The sequence below is a fragment of the Filicampus tigris genome, chromosome 12 (genome assembly GCF_054856515.1).
Source record: "Filicampus tigris isolate MCC_2025a chromosome 12, RoL_Ftig_1.0, whole genome shotgun sequence".
Lineage (NCBI taxonomy): Eukaryota > Metazoa > Chordata > Actinopteri > Syngnathiformes > Syngnathidae > Filicampus > Filicampus tigris.
In genome coordinates, this window is record NC_141228.1 from 11,589,581 (window position 1) to 11,605,913 (window position 16,333).

Consider the following 16,333-nt stretch of genomic DNA (forward strand, 5'->3'; position numbering starts at 1 on the left):
CAAAATTAACAATAATGGTAATGGCTTAAATCAGTTCCAGTTCACTACTCACCCTGATTAATAATGCAAATGTAATTATTTGGATGTTTGGGGTGGGGGTGCGGGAGTCTTTAAATGACAACGACCATTTGACTTTGAGATTTTATTCATATACGTATAGAATTTTGTATAAGTGTGGAAAACATTTGACATTTGATAGGGGCAAAATAAGACAGATTTTTTTTGCATCGTATCTATTTTCACTTTCAATCAAGCAAAATTTGTTATTTTAAATACCGGTATATTATTGGTAAAATGACTAGTCATACATACTCAACCGAAACGCATGCTTAAGTCAGTTTGAAATTGCAGTACAGTACAGTACTTCCAGTGCATAGCATTCCCTCAAAAAATGGAAGTAATTCTTCCATCCAATTGTGAAAAATTAATTACATTCACTTAAAGAAATCCCCCCCAAAAATGACAAATCCAATAGTCTTGTAATAGATAGAACTCTTTAATGCGTGAATGTCCCATTTGCGTATTGATGTAGTTACAAGGTATCAGCAGCAGATGTCAGTGTCGCAATAGTGAACAGCCAGTGAGCTGAATACAGTTCTAAAACTTCTAAAACCCATATACTTCTGTGTTACTCTCTCTACAGGTAAGCTTTTGATGTAATAACACGGTTGTGACTGAGTGTGATGTGTTGGTGTTTCATAGCTTTTATATATTCAGACGTCAAATGTGAAAAGGTGAAAGTTCGTTAGTTGCTAGCTCATGGCCATCATAGCAGGTATTACATGTTCACATTTGTATAGTGTGCACTGTATCTGTACGTATTAAGTTCAGAGAGTTACCGTGTAAAATGTGACATTGCCAACACATAAAGCACCAATCAAAAGTTTGGACGCGCGTAGCCAATGTGAGAGTTGGCATACAATGTTTTTACTCATTCTCTCTTTCCCTCCCTCAGAATAATAAAGTTGATGCAATGACCAGTGACACTTGGCTGGATGTATTGACATGGTTCAAGTGACAAAATTCAGATTCAGATACGGTTTGAAATTACTCCCTGGGATTCGTTATCTTCTTTCATCTGATCTGATTTTGTCCTGACCTATCCTATCTAATTATGGTTTCAGTTGATGTGTGTACTTAAAAAACTAAGCAAAAAATATTTTCCCATGGCAGCTAGTTGAGAAATGTCAATTAAATCAACCAGGGAAGGAAATCAACATATAATATTTGTACAACGTGGACCCCCGCGCATACTGTCAGTTCAGCACCCAGTCGCAGATTTATTTTTAATATTTGTTTTGTTTTGTGTTTGTGGAGGAGCCAATCCCCGCCTTTCATGGAAATGCTCATTGGAGGTTTATCCCTGTTTTTTCAAGCTTTTTTTTTAGGTTTTAAAAAATGTTGTTTTCAGTCTCTTTATAATGGGTATTGCTTATAATTTTGCTATTCACTGCTCCGTCCCTATTTCCTGTGAACACCGGGGGTCCATGGTATTTTTTGTCTTTGTTGACTTACGTGTTGGAAGGTGTAGAGAGTTATTCATGTGAAATGATGGGTATCTGTGCTTTCCATGTATTCCATTAGTGTAAACAGCAATATTTGTTATGTGTCACCCAAAACATACTGTAAATAGAAATAAAGTAATAAATAAATATGGTCATACATTGGAATTACTGGACTTGCAGTGTAAATCCTGCCTTAGACAATGGAGAAGAGTTCTTGTTAAGACACTGATGTGAATTTGGCTCTTTGGGGTCTTAAAATCAAATCTTGGATCCACAGTTTCCAAGAAAACCACAGTAATTTTGAGAATTTTCCTTGTCTGTTTCAAGTTTCTTAAAGCTTGATTTACACTGCATGGTTCAAATGATTCTGATTCTTTTTTCCTCCCATCAAGTTTTGGTTTGGAAAGGCTTGCAAATAACTAGTTTGTGTATCAGCGTAAGAATACATTATCAAGTGGCACCAGCACACTCCTTTATCGCATGTTTTTCATTTGGTTGTTTTATATTATGTCCTAAAAGTGATTCTTATACAAACATTTACCGTAATAATGACCTACTACTACCAAAGCTGGGCCTATGTGACAGACGGGTATGTCTATCCGTCATTGACGGACGCCCGTTTGGCTGATGATTGACGAATGACGGGAAAATTTTAAATTGACGGACTAAGCATAGACCGAAGACCCTTTATTTAGTCCGCCACTCGTTAGTAGTCCGTCATGAGTCTATTTTCCGCGGCGAGGCGTCGATGGCCGCGGCGAGCGCGGGGAGGAAAATAGCGAGTTGTTGTTGCTTGGTGGACAGATTTGAGTGAGGGACCAGGCTGTGAACAGGCTTCCAAAGCTTCCGTGATTTCTGTTCAAATAGCGTCCAGCAGAGGGAAGGGGCTAGTAATAGTTTTATCGGAATTGCCGACGGACGCCCATTGAAAATTAGAGGCGGACCGGCCTACAGTATATACTATCTTTTTACACGGGAAAAAAAAGGCAAATGACGCACGACTGAAGGGTACCCATGCTGCAGATGGATGACGAATAACGGACGCTCAATTTGTAGTAAAATGCCCAGCTCTGCTAATTACACCCAAATTAGGGTTATGTCATCTCGGTGGGTGCGAGAACTCCATTGTAACCCAAGGACCCCCTGTAATTGTTTTGTGTATTTTGGATGTGCGAATGTTGAATCAAATGTGAACACACTGATACTGGGTATGAGTCACTTGAACATACATACATATAAATACATATCGCATATAGGCCCTAAATCAGAATAGTGCACTTTAACCTGCGGTTTCATTTACAGCACAGAGTTCCTGCTCCTGTGGCCTATATGCCCCCGTCCTTTCTTGTTCCTCCTCCAGCATAGGCAGCCAATGATGGTAGCAGTTATGATGACTGTAGCAATGACTGCGATGACAACGAGGATGGTGGGAGTGTAGTTAGGAATGTGACCCTTCTCCTCCTCTCCCCTGCTTGTGACTTCATACTCTGAGGAAGAAGTTGCCATGACGGCAGGTGAAGAAGTGCTTCTTTTTGGGGTGTTTGGTTTCCTTCTCCTCTCCGTTGAGGTCTGCGGTGTCTGCTGCGTGTAACTCTGCAGCCCCAAGTCCTCTTCTGTCAGCCCGGTAATCATCTCCCCATTCAGTTGGCGGGGGGTCTCACACACCACCAGTGTATGGCTGACCTTGGATGGGTGCTTTCTCAGCCAGTTGCTAAGAGGCAGAATATCCTTGTCGCACCTCCAGGGGTTCTGCTGAAGAAGTATCTCTTCTGCCACCGAAATGGCATCTAGATCTCGTTGTGGCAGGTTTGCAAGGGAATTATTTCTCAGGTCAATCTGTCCTAGGTGACTTAGTCCTTGGAGGAAACCAACAGGCAGATGATCGATGAAATTGTGCTCCAAAGAAATGTTTACCAGGCGGGGGAGACCTTGGAACGTCTTGGCTTGCAATGTTTTCAGCAAATTGGTGTGAAGTGATACTTCACCTATCTGTTCCAATCCTTGGAATGCTCCGGTAGATACATGGCTAATCCGGTTGTGACTGAGCACCAGGAGACGTAATTGTGTGAGATTTTTAAAGGTGTCATCCTCGATACGACTCAGTTTGTTGTCATAGAGCCACAACTCCTGCAGGGCCATGGGACCAAACACCCCTGGGCCAAAGCTTTCCAGTTGGTTTTCATACAAGGAGAGCTGGGCTAGCAGGGGAACGTGTAGCAAGAGTCCCTGTGGAAGAGTCCGAAGTTGGTTCTTGGAGAGGAACAGCTTTGTGAGTTTTGGAGTTTTTGAGAACAAGTCATGTTGGAGATGAGTAATACGATTGTCCTGTAGTGATAGTTCCTCCAGGTTTCCGAGGTCATCGAAACTTCCACTTGGTATTTCTTGTAGCACGTTTTTATTTAGTCGAAGATATTTCAGCTTAGAAAGCCCTCTGAATGCCCCATGAGGTAACTGACTGATATTATTTCTTGCAAGCGAGAGGTACTCCAGCTCAGTAAGGGGGTGAAAGGTTTCCATGGGTATTAAGGTCAGTTGATTCTGAGTGAGATCAAGGCGGATAAGAACACTGATTTTGGAGAACCATTTTGGACGAAGTGCCACAAGTTTGTTTCCGTTTAGGATCAGAGTGTCGAGTTGCTGAAGATTTTGGAACGAGGCCTCTGGTAGATCTTGCAATTCTGTTCCAGTAACTTTTAAGGCCTTTAGGTTCACAAGGGAATCAAATGTGCCTGGTTGAACCTCCCTCAAAGCAGTGTCATTTACAACAAACCATCTTGCGTTAGTTGCAGAAGAAAGGTCGTCTGCTTTCAAAGAGTAGATGTTGCATTTGGAGAGGTAGAGGCGTTGCGTTGATGGCGGCAGAGAAGGAACATTTGAGATTCCAATGCATAACATTTCTTCTCCTTTACAATGGCATCCATCCGGACACGCCCAAACAGCAATGTTGAAGGAGCAGAGAAATAGGAGCACATGCAGGATGACAGAATGGTCCATTACGCCCCTAGAAAAAGACACATACATGTTGGATGATCTGTTTTTCATTCCAATGAACCTTTCGACTAATGTATCACATATTTTTACATTAACCTTATTTTTGTATTCAACAATCAGACCTTTACTCATATTTAGATGCAAAGTGAATTCAATTAGGTGCTCTAGTCTGGTAATGAATTACTCATGGAACCCCAGTGGCAACTCTTTGGTGCTAATCTATAAAACGCATTAAACAGCTAACAATGAGATCCTCTGCAATTAGGAGATTTGAACACTTTTGCATCTGATCTGTCAAAAAGATCATTTTTTTGGTCAATAGTTTTGGGAATTGTTCTAAAAAAAAAAAAAAGCATCATCATCATAATTAGATGTGGACATGAAATGATCGTACACCATAAAATGACAGACCTGCTAATCATCGAAAACTGTTGTTCGGGGTGACCAATGTCACCATATAAATCAATTTCATGTAATGGGTTTCACAAATGAGATGTATTTGTGGTGGGACAGTCACAAAATATCTGTGACTTTCATGGTAGAAGAACGATATGCCAACATCAGATGCTGACTCAGTAATGGACTGTGATTCCCTAACCCAGCCACTAAATGCATAGTATAATAATGTGCACATTATCAAGAGATGAGGTTTGTATTTTAGTTTTATTTTGCTTGTAACTGCATTCAGTCGGTGAGCTGCTTCTTTTCGGTGATTACTTCTGGTTTTCACAAAGATGTCCTCCCATGAGCAACCTCCTCAGGAAATTAAATGATAAATTTCCCCTGAGAAGCGCATTGTCCGAGTTCAGTTTCCTTGTTTTTCTTTTGAGCGGAAGACTGGTGATACGTGACACAACCATAGCATCCCCTCTCAAACAGCTACAGTGCAATTTACAATCACGCCAAAAAAAAAAAAAAAGAAGTTCTGCTTCGGTTCACATTACGACTCTTCTGTATGGGTGTGACCGCCTGTAATGGAAGCGCGTGCCAAATGTGTCTGGAGCATATCTACTTCACCATAAAGTGCTCTGATTTTTTTTTTTCTCTCTCTCGTATGACTTAGTTGAAGGAACAGCAGGACTTTGTTATGCATACTTTTAAGTAGAATCGAGACTACTTGTAACATAAATCCAAACTCATTGATCATCTTGTATTCAGATTCAGTACTGTATTATCTTTCCATGTCAGAAGGTGTAACTTTCCAAGATATAAAAATCAAATCATCACTTATTCACTTTCACCAAGTCTTGGCAAGTATATCTTTAGTATATCTACTAAACCACACACACTCAAGGGCACACAACATTCTGCGTTTCTTACCTTGAATAGCGGCAGATGATTGAACACACACGGGGAGTTGGTGTTATCTCTTATGCGCACACTGCCTTCCTCTAGAGCTTATGAAGTTCTGCGATGAAAATTTCACACTCACACTATCACATTTTTCTGGTCTTCATCATCACTTGGATGACTTTGTCTTTTTGTTTCCGCTAGTCCGCTCATGAAATCTGTAGCTCGTGGCCCTCATCATCATCGTCCCAGATTCCTAACAGTCCTCATTGTATCTGCCGCAGGTTTTTGTTAAATGAGGGCAATTGGGTAAAGGGGGAAGCCACACCCCCTCTGTCGTCAGAACTGGTTTGAATGCACTGAGCTCCTGAGATCTTGGAGAATCCATGTGTTTGCAATTATTGTACCCTTGCAACAACTGTGCGCGTGAGATTGATTTTCTACTAGGAAACAGATGCTGTATTTGAGATTGAGGTTATGCGAAGAGGAAGTGTTTTTCATTGTTATTTATAAAAGAAACGGTTGTGCTTATTGCATTATCTCATGCATTGCCTCTTTCCATTGATGCTATACCCAGATGCTCTAAATTTCAATGCAAGGAAATGCCTATTGTACTGCACGTAAAGCTAAATGAGACACCATTTAACAGCTTGTACATAACATTCTTCAGAGTGTGGAATTACAAAATGACTTGAGCTTCTGGCTACAATGTGAAAAATAACACTGTCTCCACAGTAATTCAAGAGAGGAGGCTGGACAGCATGCTTGAACCTAAACAAACTGCTTCGTTACCACAAAATCCAGATAGTGAGGGTGGAACCACACTAACGTACAGACCCCCTATCAGTAAACACACAACATATAGTGTATAGGAAAATGGTGCTGTAGTATGTGGGGAAATACTGAAAAGGGGCGTGATAATAATTCATTTGCGAAACTCGTGCCCTACCATCACATTGACTTTACAGTGTAATAAATATACAACTCGAAGGCTGCTAAGTCCATCATTGAGCTCCACCAAAGCAAAACTAGTAAAGAAAAAACAAAACAACCCATAGAGCTTTGTATTTGGGTTTGTTTGTCCATCTATGTTAGCTAGCATTCTATGTCCTGGAGGATGGGGAGCAAATGATTCTGGAGGGTGGACAGTGCTTTCTGTGCCCTAATTCAGATTCACAGATAAAATGTAATGCAAAATATCCAAAATACTGTCGTTTAATTTTTTCTTTGAGAAGCGAGTCCGTCCCAACGACTCTCCAGAGTTGCTGACGGGCAATGCTGGATTGGTCATGGAAATAAACTTTGTTCACACAGCCATGGTTGAGTGGAACAATATAGTCTAAAAGTATAAAAAAAAAAAAATAAAATAAGATAACATTACTGATAAATTGGTTGGCACGGTGGTCGTCTGGTTAGCACGTCCGCCTCACAGTGCAGAGGTCATGGGTGCGAATGCGACCCCGGCCTTCCTGTGTGGAGTGGACAGTTTGCAGGATTTCTACTAAGTGATGCTGACAGGCCTTACAAAAATGAAAAACGCCTTATTTTGATTGTACTCTTGTCCAGTGAAACTTTCATCCCATGAGTCACTGCTTTTTTGCAATCTTTCCGCTTGTTTTCGACTGCACCATTTCCTCTGCCTCGTGTGTGTGTTGTGGGAGCTGGTTTATACCCCCTGTTGTGCAAAACCAGCCTACTGGAAAGTCCTAATCACCTGTTGTCATGGCAATGAACTTGGGAGCAGCTTACTAATTCATCCTCCTATTGTTTATGGTTTGTTTTAAAGTTATGGAATTTGTGGCATCTGCAGTCATTATGTAAAAGTTGAAATCCTTTTGAAAATGACAGAGAACATATTCAAATGTTCAATAGGTTATGATTACGATTATAGCGATCATTTCTTGACTGGAGTTATGAACACAATCTCATGCTGCTGCTCCACCTGGTATTCTTTGGGAAAGCTGAGTCATTTTCCTCATCAGAAACTGTCAAAAAGAGATGTCTTTTTAGCTTCCTGCTTGCCTTGACTGCCTCTCTTGGGAAATATCCGCTCTCTGTTCTTCTCATTCAAAGAGGAAGTGTGATAGTCGTATTATAGCACACTGGAAAACGTCATTTTTTAAGTGTATGGGACACGATTTTTAAAACATTTTGTATATGTTGTATTCACGTTGCTAATAATATACTGTACACACACCCATAAGATAACGAATAATGCATGTGTTAAAGTTAGATAGAATTGAACCTGCCATAGCATAACCTAACTCCATACCCAGCTGACTATTGGTGTGTGTTCAGTCCGGGCAATGTAAAAGATGAAGGACAGAGAAAAATATTGAAAGAACATTGAATATCCCCTTGAAAATTGGACTTGTTGGTAATGTAATGGGAGAAACAAAAGCGACATAAAATGAAAAAATAATTTAAAAAAAACAACATTTCACCTGTTTTTCAATAATTGGGGTTACACAGGGCTGGATTCATTACAAGCTATTTGAAAGACGGTGCAATTCAATTTAATACAAATGTGAGGCTTTACATACATGGGAAAATATGCACATGCATTACTGGGTATAGTTTTTAGCTGCAGTATTGTAAAAGAACAAGGTGTGGATAAAGCATCTTGAATTAATGAATCATTTTCTCTTGCCAGTTTTGAGTGCCACTCTATTTATGTACAACACTTGTTAACATATTAACCCTTAAGTGTGTACAAATTGTACCTTTATCTCCTCCATCCTCTTGCTAAGAAGATGCATACCATACATGGCACAAAGGATGAGGAACATGCCTGCGACCACAAGAATGATGTGAGAAAACATGAGGAGGCCTGTCAAAACTGCGTTTGAGGGCAAAAACCACACATACACCCAACCACGGTGGTAGTTGTGGTGGACGAAGTCGAGCCTCTGTTCGACGACAAGCAGGTCATGAAAAGGCGGTGAAATGTCATAGGTGGAGGAAGTCTCATCTGGTTTGACACTTGTTTGGGGTTGGTGTGAGGAAGCCGCTTCAGTAGCTGAAGGGGTTGTCGTAGATGACTCTTGAGTTGGTTCCTGTGGCAGAGTGCAACTTGGAGTGACTGTCGTAACCCTGCAATCGTTCAGTTCCCCGTCATTTAGCGAGTCAAGTGTACGGAGGATACGGTACTTGGGACTGTGACACATCACATCTGCACTGTCAAGAACCACATGCTTGTTATGTCGCATCCATCTCGCAAAACCTCTGATGCTGCATGTGCAGTCCCACGGGTTGTTACTCAAACCAACATTTAGAAATGTATTGGACATGAAAATATCTTCTGGAAGATTTTGGAGCTGGTTGTCCCGCAAATCCAGCATTGTAAGTTGTCCAAGCTCTTGAAATATGTTTTTTGGTAGGTTCTTGATGGTATTGTTATTGAGGAGCAGTATGCCCAGTTTGTTTAATCTGGAAAAGTGTCGCGGGTGCAGCTGCTGGAGGTTGTTGGATTTCAGTGAGAGCTTCTGCAGTTCAGGAAGACAGCAAAACAGATCTGGTGGCAACTCACTGAGCCTGTCATTAAAATGTAGGTTCAGGACCTGCAGCCCAGACATGTTGGCAAACAGATTTCCCGGCACCGTGATGAGGTTTGTGGCATATAGGTAAAATTCTGGCATTTCAGGCATATGTCCCATCAGTTCATCTGGTAGCGATACGAGTGGGTTATTGTAAAGGGTCAGCTTAAACAACTTGGGCATGTTATAGAAGCTCCTCTCAGGGACAAATTGAAGCTGGTTGGTAGACAAGGTGAGATTCTTCAACTTCTTCAGTGACCAGAACACCTCCGGGGCAATAGTGGCTATCTTGTTGGAGTAGAGATATAGATACTCAAGGTTCACTAGTCCATCAAAGATCCCAGATTCTAAGCTCTCCAATTGGGTTTTATGAATGATGAGCTTCTTAAGTTTGATCAAGGAGCGAAAGGTAGTAGGTGAAAGTGTTTTGAAGTAGTTGTTGCCAATGTTCAGGATCTCAAGGTTTATTAGACTGCTGAAAGCCCCTGAAGGAACACTGGACAATTTGTTGTGACTCAAGTTGAGATCCTGCAAAGCAACGAGTCCTTCAAACATTTCGGCAGGAATGTTCTTCAGTTGGTTGCTATTTAAATGCAGTTCCTCCAAAGCGATAAGTGGGCTAAAAACTCTTGCATCCAGTGTGGCAAGATCGTTTCCTGACAGCTGGAGAGACTTGAGCTGCGGAGCGGCACGGAAAGCCTGCGGATGGACAGTATGGAGGTGGCTGGAAGTCAGACTAAAACGCAACATCAGCTCCTTTTTCTCCAGGCTCCGCTCACTGATGACGTGCATGTTTGTATCGCTCAGCTCCAGTCTATAGGTGTGAATTGGCAGTTGTTTGGGTATATCGATAATGGTATATCCGATGCACAAGACGATGCCGTTGGGTAAGCACCTGCAGACGCTGGGGCAGGCAGCATTGCAGGTGAAGAGTGTCAGCATGGAGAAGACTAGTATCCACAACAATTCTGCACAAAATCATTTATTAAATCATTTATTACTTCAAAGTAATGATAGTATTTTACAGTTGCGTGTAAGGATTAAGTATTGATATTAATGCAATTACATTTAGGATGTACAGTATATTATGCAGGACAACATAGTTAAAAAGTCTGATAGAAGATACAAGCACATTGTAATTATTACATACTCTACTAACCTGTTAAAAAAGAAGCCATCTTCTCCAGTGTTATTATTAAATTGCTATTAAGCCCAAACTGCTTGGACAACTACTGCGGTGCTTGTCCAAAATTGAGTGAAATTAGAAGTCCTCTCCACAATGTGTTGTCACTGATAACCAGTAAAGACTGGCACACGGGGATGCTGGATCATTTCCTTGTACTTATACCAACTGGTGACGCAACATAATGTAGCTCAGTGTGGGGCAGTTTTCAGACTTGACAGTTACTAACAGTGGTATCCAAAAATTGTAATGGTACTATCTGTTGGACTGCTGCTGCAAGTAATAATGACCCTAGAATAGTAATGCGGTGTATTAACTGTTATATTAACATACAGTAACTCTGGCCTCTCCCTGGCCTACTGGTAGCAGGCAGTGATGACAGATGTGCTCACTCCTCCCGGATTCCAAAGGGTTTATTTGGGGGAGGGGGCAAGTTTTCTGGTGCTGGTTGTTCAGCTTCTTGCCCCTCAAATATGCTGAAAATGCTTTTGCCACTTTGTAACAGCAAAAAGGCAAATGTGCCGTTAATCCTGCTGTGTTACTTTAAACTTTTTAGCTGTCTATCACTTTGTTTGGCCACATGATAAAAGGGTGTGAAGTAAGAAGCGTGTTTCATACACAACTCGAAATGCTTAACAAAGCAATAAAATGAAACCTTAACAATATGATTGTGGCCAAACAACCCATTACTAGTCGTGAAATAACTTTATATTATTTTATATTACTTTATATTATATATGTATATGTTTTTACTTGTTATACAGAACTCATTGATATTCATACTTGATGATCAATGAAATGTTCCCCCTTCGTCCGTCGTAAATTATTGTTGCACTATTTCAGTTCTTAACCGATTTACAATCAGAAATCACGCGGTTGTATGGCCCTTCATTGTATTATGGAAGCCATTTTTAATTGAGTTACCAAATATGGATCCTTGTCCAAATATACATTATAATACATTACCTGTATGCACCGTACTGTATTTATTGATCGGCACGTCTGTTTTTAAAACATAAATACCCAGATTATGATGGGGAAAAACAGTTGATTTAAAATATACATAATATACTGTGGTCTACAGGTCAATGTTTGGGTCACATTCAGTCTGCTTTTGCTGAGCTCTCCACTGTTCACTACAGTGTGCAGGGATTCAGATCTTTTCACAGCAGCTCTCCCATTATTCTGGCTAAGCCCAGTGACTCAGCTATGTCACGCTCGTCTAGAACCTCACTGCACATGAATTCACCTGTCACTGCGGAGGCTACACTACATGTCGGATCCCCTTTACTCAAACACAGAGCTCCAGTGTTTCCAAAAGCTTGACCCTGTTTCATATTGCAGGTACTTATAGGCCCCAAGATGCCCATTTAAATATTTAATTTCCCGTCTTGTCACCGAAGATCTCTTAAATCATACAAAACACACTTTCACATTCACATTTTATTTTTAAAAGAGCAATCTAATTCTATGACAACGCTTTGTGGTAATTTACAAAAATGTTATGCTCCATTCAGCCACAAGAGAGCAACATGAAGACACACAAAAGCGGGAGGCAAATCATAACCCTGGTGACTTTGTCGTGGTGAAGCATCTTCTGTGTGTTGCACCGGCAGTCGCTTGATGAGAGCACCTCGAAGCGACGATTTCTTGATGATGCTGATTATGGATGGTCGACTGTATATTGCTGAAATTAACACTGTTCACATTAGTGGTGTTGTGGGTTCTTAAGGCTATGCTGGGCTTTGCAGCAAGATTTCACTTTGGTCCTGGAGTCCCATCTCACACACAGTACTTCCAGAAACAAGCTGCAGGCAAAAGAGGATTTGTGATTTTTTTTTTTTCAGCGCTTGGCTGCTACATAAAATTAAACCGACAGTAGAAGCATGCATACAAATGAATGCAGAGATAATAAAGGTGACCTACGTTCACCCCTCTTCCTTGTTATTGGTTTGTCCACTAAATTGACAGCGATTTCCTTCTCCAGTTCCAGATCGTCCCTCAGTGCCTCCAACTAAAAGAAGAGATGGATATTAAACCGGTAACACCATTCTATGTATGATTGTTAAATAAATATGCATTCGTAAAAGCCTTACCTCTTCTAAATCAGCTAATTTATCCACCAGCTCAAGACCTGTCAAAAAAAGAAAAAGTCAACATCTGAGTCACATCTCACAGTTTAATTTGCTCAAGTTGTTCTTTTGCAAATGTCTCACCTGGAGTGTCATTCTTTTCGAGAGGAACTAAACTTTTGTGCAGAAGCAGTGATAGAATTTTGCTCTGGATATCTACGTCGTCTTTTGGATTCAAAACACGGTTACCTGCACGGACAAAAAAAATAGATAAAAAATAAAATCATGGAAAAGGAATGAGCCAATTCTCATCTGACCTATTGCATTTAAAAGTTGTATTTCAAACACTGGATATTGAAACTCAATTAACATACCTGCATTAAATAAATTCCTTCCTTGCACATCTATCACACCCTGCAGTAGTAACAAACCCAGGAGTCCCAAGATGTAGTTGACAACTCGAACCCTATCCATGACACTAAATGTATGGTCCCAGATGCGGTGCTGCGTGAACTCCTCAAGCCGGCGATTTTCTTTCTTGGGTCCATCCCTTCAATATATGTATCGTTTCCGAGGCAGGAGGCGGAGCCAGTCAGCCTCTTGCGTATTAAATCAATAACATGTCACTGTTTGTGTCGTCAGTAGTCAACCATTTGACCGGGGCTATATTGCAGCTGACGGAAATATGACGTTATAAGCAAGGCCAGTAACTCTATATCACCGTGACACCAGCGAATCAAGCAGAGAGAGGAAGTAATCAATCTGCTTGATGGTTAGAGAGAACTGAATCACATTTTTTGGCACTTGCAAGTCTTTTTCTTTTATATGAATTAATTCCTTAAGTAGCTTCATAGGATTGTGTTGGTAGAAGGAAGTAGGGCTAAGTAAATTGATTCTGTCCCAAAGTCCATTATAGCAAGAGATGAGCTCCACAGTCTTGGCTGCAAGACTCATTTGGAGGTGAGGGAGCATTTATCACAGCAGCCGAGCCAACTAACCAGCACCTCACTATATCACTATACTTTGTGCGTCAATGAAGCGCTGCCAAAAGAGCAGGTATCGTGCGGGTGTGGTGTTAAGGAAATGAGCTGGCAGCCACCAGATGAATTTGGCTGGTCAAGCTATCATAAATGTTTCCGCATGCCTCCTCGCTTAAGTCAATGGCCTGTTGACATCTCGCATCTCCCGTCCAAGTACCATTTTGCAAATCTATCACTTTACTTATCCTGCTACTGAATTTAAACGGAGCACCGGAACTCAATGAAGAGTGACGTGACGTTGAGCTAAATTAAAGGTTGGAGCTGGCTCTCTGGGATTGCATTACCAAATTTGAGCCATAAAAAACTTTCAGTTGTGATGAACCAAAGACACAAGTGTCCGACCCATCCATTTTTAATACAAGTTATCCAGTTCACAGTCTCTGGGGTGTGAATATAAAGCTTCAAACAACACACAGAGAGCAGGCCAGGGTGTTGTATACTTATCTTCTTGTTTGGTAACTATTAACGAGGACACGGGAAACAATAGCACGTCTGCGTTTGAATGGGAAGTTCTAAACGACGGCAATGTTTGTGCCTTGCAAACAGGAGCGTGCTGGGCATCGGGAATCTCGGGAAAATGTTTTGTTTACGAACCGCGCGACGGTCGCCCACCCGTGTGAACGTCGAGGCAAATTTGAAATTGTGATAGACGTTTCACACATGCACAGCATTTGCAGCAGTATAAAGTTATTATTTTGTCGATAATTAATTTGATAACTTCATTACTTTTCATGTACATTTAATAACTTTAAAAATAATTTTAAATATAGCTGGCCACCATGTTCATTGAACACATCTCTAGGTAACCGTCACATGCGTAAATGTTGGGCCAGACTGCACAATGATATACACACACACCATGCGTGCACACTGTATCATTTCTATACATCTAGCGTTAATCCTGAAAGAATGAAGCCATATTGTTTCCAGCCAAGACCGTGAAATAAGTCTACTGAGTGAGATTCCACTTTTGACATGAAAGATGCTGTGCCGGATGGTCTATTGAGGCTACAAAATACAGTCTGGAGAACGAGTGGATCAGGAGGTGCAGCGACATGGTGGTCATTCGCGAGCTACACACATAATTAAAAGAGTGCTGCGTTGGTCCGGTGTAGCGTGTTCCATCTCAAATTGTAAGGTACTCATCATCCCTGGAATGTTCACTGCGCAGCACACGCCTGCCTGTCTGCTTGTCCTGCTGTCGGGGGACAGGGACAAAACTTGCGTAAGTACACTTTTTGTCAAAATTGTGGAATAACATGCCATTGTGCACCTTGTTTGCTGTTTGTGGTCGACCCCTTACAAATGTTTGCATCATGGTATTGTTTTCCTTGTTATCCTCCTCATTGTAAAATGTGTGCCTTATTGTCCAGCAGTGAGTATACACGTTACGTCTCGTTGAACCCAACATTGACATACTGTACCCGTGTGCTGAAAATGTTGCCATAAAAGTGAAATATATTGATACAGAGGTATTTTTGAGCTCTTATGCATTTAATCTGAGCGACTAATTAATTACTACCAATTAAGACACACAAATCAAATTAATGAAGCCTTCCTTTAAAGAAACAGTACCATTGCTAATGCAGTGTAGTAACTTACTGTATCGTACAGAAAAAGTAGTGCTGGTTGATGTGACTTACCACTAGTAAGTAACTTAATTTACAGTCAGTAAATTTCATCATGTTACTGATTCTGAAGGCCCTGTGCAGATTACAGTGACAACATGGCAGCACATAAGAAATCTGAACAACAACAAAAAATAACAATTTAACCTCCACCTACATGTAGTGGAAGGACTGCAGTCAAGAGAAAAGCTACAAAATGAAGAGAAATGGAATAAAATAACACAAAAACTAGAATTAAGGTCACTCAAAAATTACCGAGTGTCCTTAGCAGTGGTAACCAGTGGAACAGTTCAGAGAAAACTGTGCAGCAATGCAGCGATCAAAATTATTGAGCTCTAATGAAAAAGACAAGACAGGAGACATGTTGGCCTTGCAGTATGTCAACGTAAAATAATTCCGACCACTGCATGAATAAGAATGGACACCATCTGGAGGAGTATCCCTAATGGTGCTATTGATTGTCTTGTAAATGGAACGCTAATGACAAAGTATTACTATTATAGCTGGTGGGCTGTTGGACACTTTAAAGACACGTAGTGGGCTGACACTAGAGGGAGTCGTACCATTAGCATTGTGGTCAGCGACTCGCCGTGCTGTGGTGTCAAATGATTTGGTGTGTGTTGTGTAAATATAATACGAGGTTTTCACGATGTGACAAGAAAATGTCTCCTCTTGTGAGTTTATATGGTTACATTCTCGATTTAGGCGCCAACACCAGTTCAAAAAAATGTTATTTATGTCGATTGTATGGCGCGCCCCGGGGAGGTGTGTTCCATTGCGATTCGTGGTGCGTTCGCAGCTGCTGCAGGCAGTCAAGTGAAAGAGTGTTTCGTCAAGGTTAGGTTTTGTAAGGAGGGCTCTGACGGAAGTAGAAATTTGCGTCGTCAAAATAAAATACAAGCAATTACTTGGTGGTCAAATCTTTATTGTAAAATCATTTCTTAGGCAGTGACAAGTTAATAATTCATAGACATTTAAATGATTAGAACTTTAAATCGTGATACGTTTTTAATACGACATAAGGACACGTGTATACTTTATTTCGACATGTGAAACCAGAAACCGTGTTCAGGCACAGTTCAACTTGG

General features: G+C 40.9%; 3 protein-coding genes across 3 annotated transcripts; all 3 read right to left on the reverse strand.

Moving 5' to 3' along the window:
• Window positions 1–472: 472 nt before the first annotated feature.
• lrrc15 (leucine rich repeat containing 15) lies at window positions 473–6,045 on the reverse strand. The gene is made up of 2 exons (XM_086048121.1): window positions 5,817–6,045; window positions 473–4,506 (listed from the first exon to the last, which is right to left on the reverse strand). Exon 2 carries the CDS (start codon window positions 4,497–4,499, stop codon window positions 2,802–2,804), a length of 1,698 nt encoding a protein of 565 aa, XP_085904247.1. The 5' UTR covers window positions 4,500–4,506; window positions 5,817–6,045; the 3' UTR covers window positions 473–2,801.
• A 2,241-nt stretch (window positions 6,046–8,286) lies between these two features.
• Window positions 8,287–10,621, reverse strand: LOC147138356 (uncharacterized). The gene is made up of 2 exons (XM_086048120.1): window positions 10,482–10,621; window positions 8,287–10,290 (listed from the first exon to the last, which is right to left on the reverse strand). The coding sequence occupies exons 1-2, from the start codon at window positions 10,498–10,500 to the stop codon at window positions 8,489–8,491; spliced, it is 1,821 nt and encodes a 606-aa protein (XP_085904246.1). The 5' UTR covers window positions 10,501–10,621; the 3' UTR covers window positions 8,287–8,488.
• Window positions 10,622–11,933: 1,312 nt separating this feature from the next.
• Window positions 11,934–13,105, reverse strand: uts2d (urotensin 2 domain containing). The gene is made up of 5 exons (XM_086047789.1): window positions 12,952–13,105; window positions 12,722–12,826; window positions 12,602–12,639; window positions 12,432–12,519; window positions 11,934–12,313 (listed from the first exon to the last, which is right to left on the reverse strand). The coding sequence occupies exons 1-5, from the start codon at window positions 13,049–13,051 to the stop codon at window positions 12,288–12,290; spliced, it is 357 nt and encodes a 118-aa protein (XP_085903915.1). The 5' UTR covers window positions 13,052–13,105; the 3' UTR covers window positions 11,934–12,287.
• Between the last annotated feature and the right edge of the window lie 3,228 nt (window positions 13,106–16,333).

Coding starts and splice junctions, on each gene's coding strand:
- uts2d (XM_086047789.1), bottom strand. CDS start 13,051: ATGGATAGGGTTCGAGTTGTCAACTACATCTTGGGACTCCTGGGTTTG. Junction 12,827..12,951: donor AAGGAATTTATTTAATGCAG/GTATGTTAATTG, acceptor TTGTCCGTGCAG/GTAACCGTGTTTTGAATCCA. Junction 12,520..12,601: donor AATTAGCTGATTTAGAAGAG/GTAAGGCTTTTA, acceptor CTCTTCTTTTAG/TTGGAGGCACTGAGGGACGA.
- lrrc15 (XM_086048121.1), bottom strand. CDS start 4,499: ATGGACCATTCTGTCATCCTGCATGTGCTCCTATTTCTCTGCTCCTTC.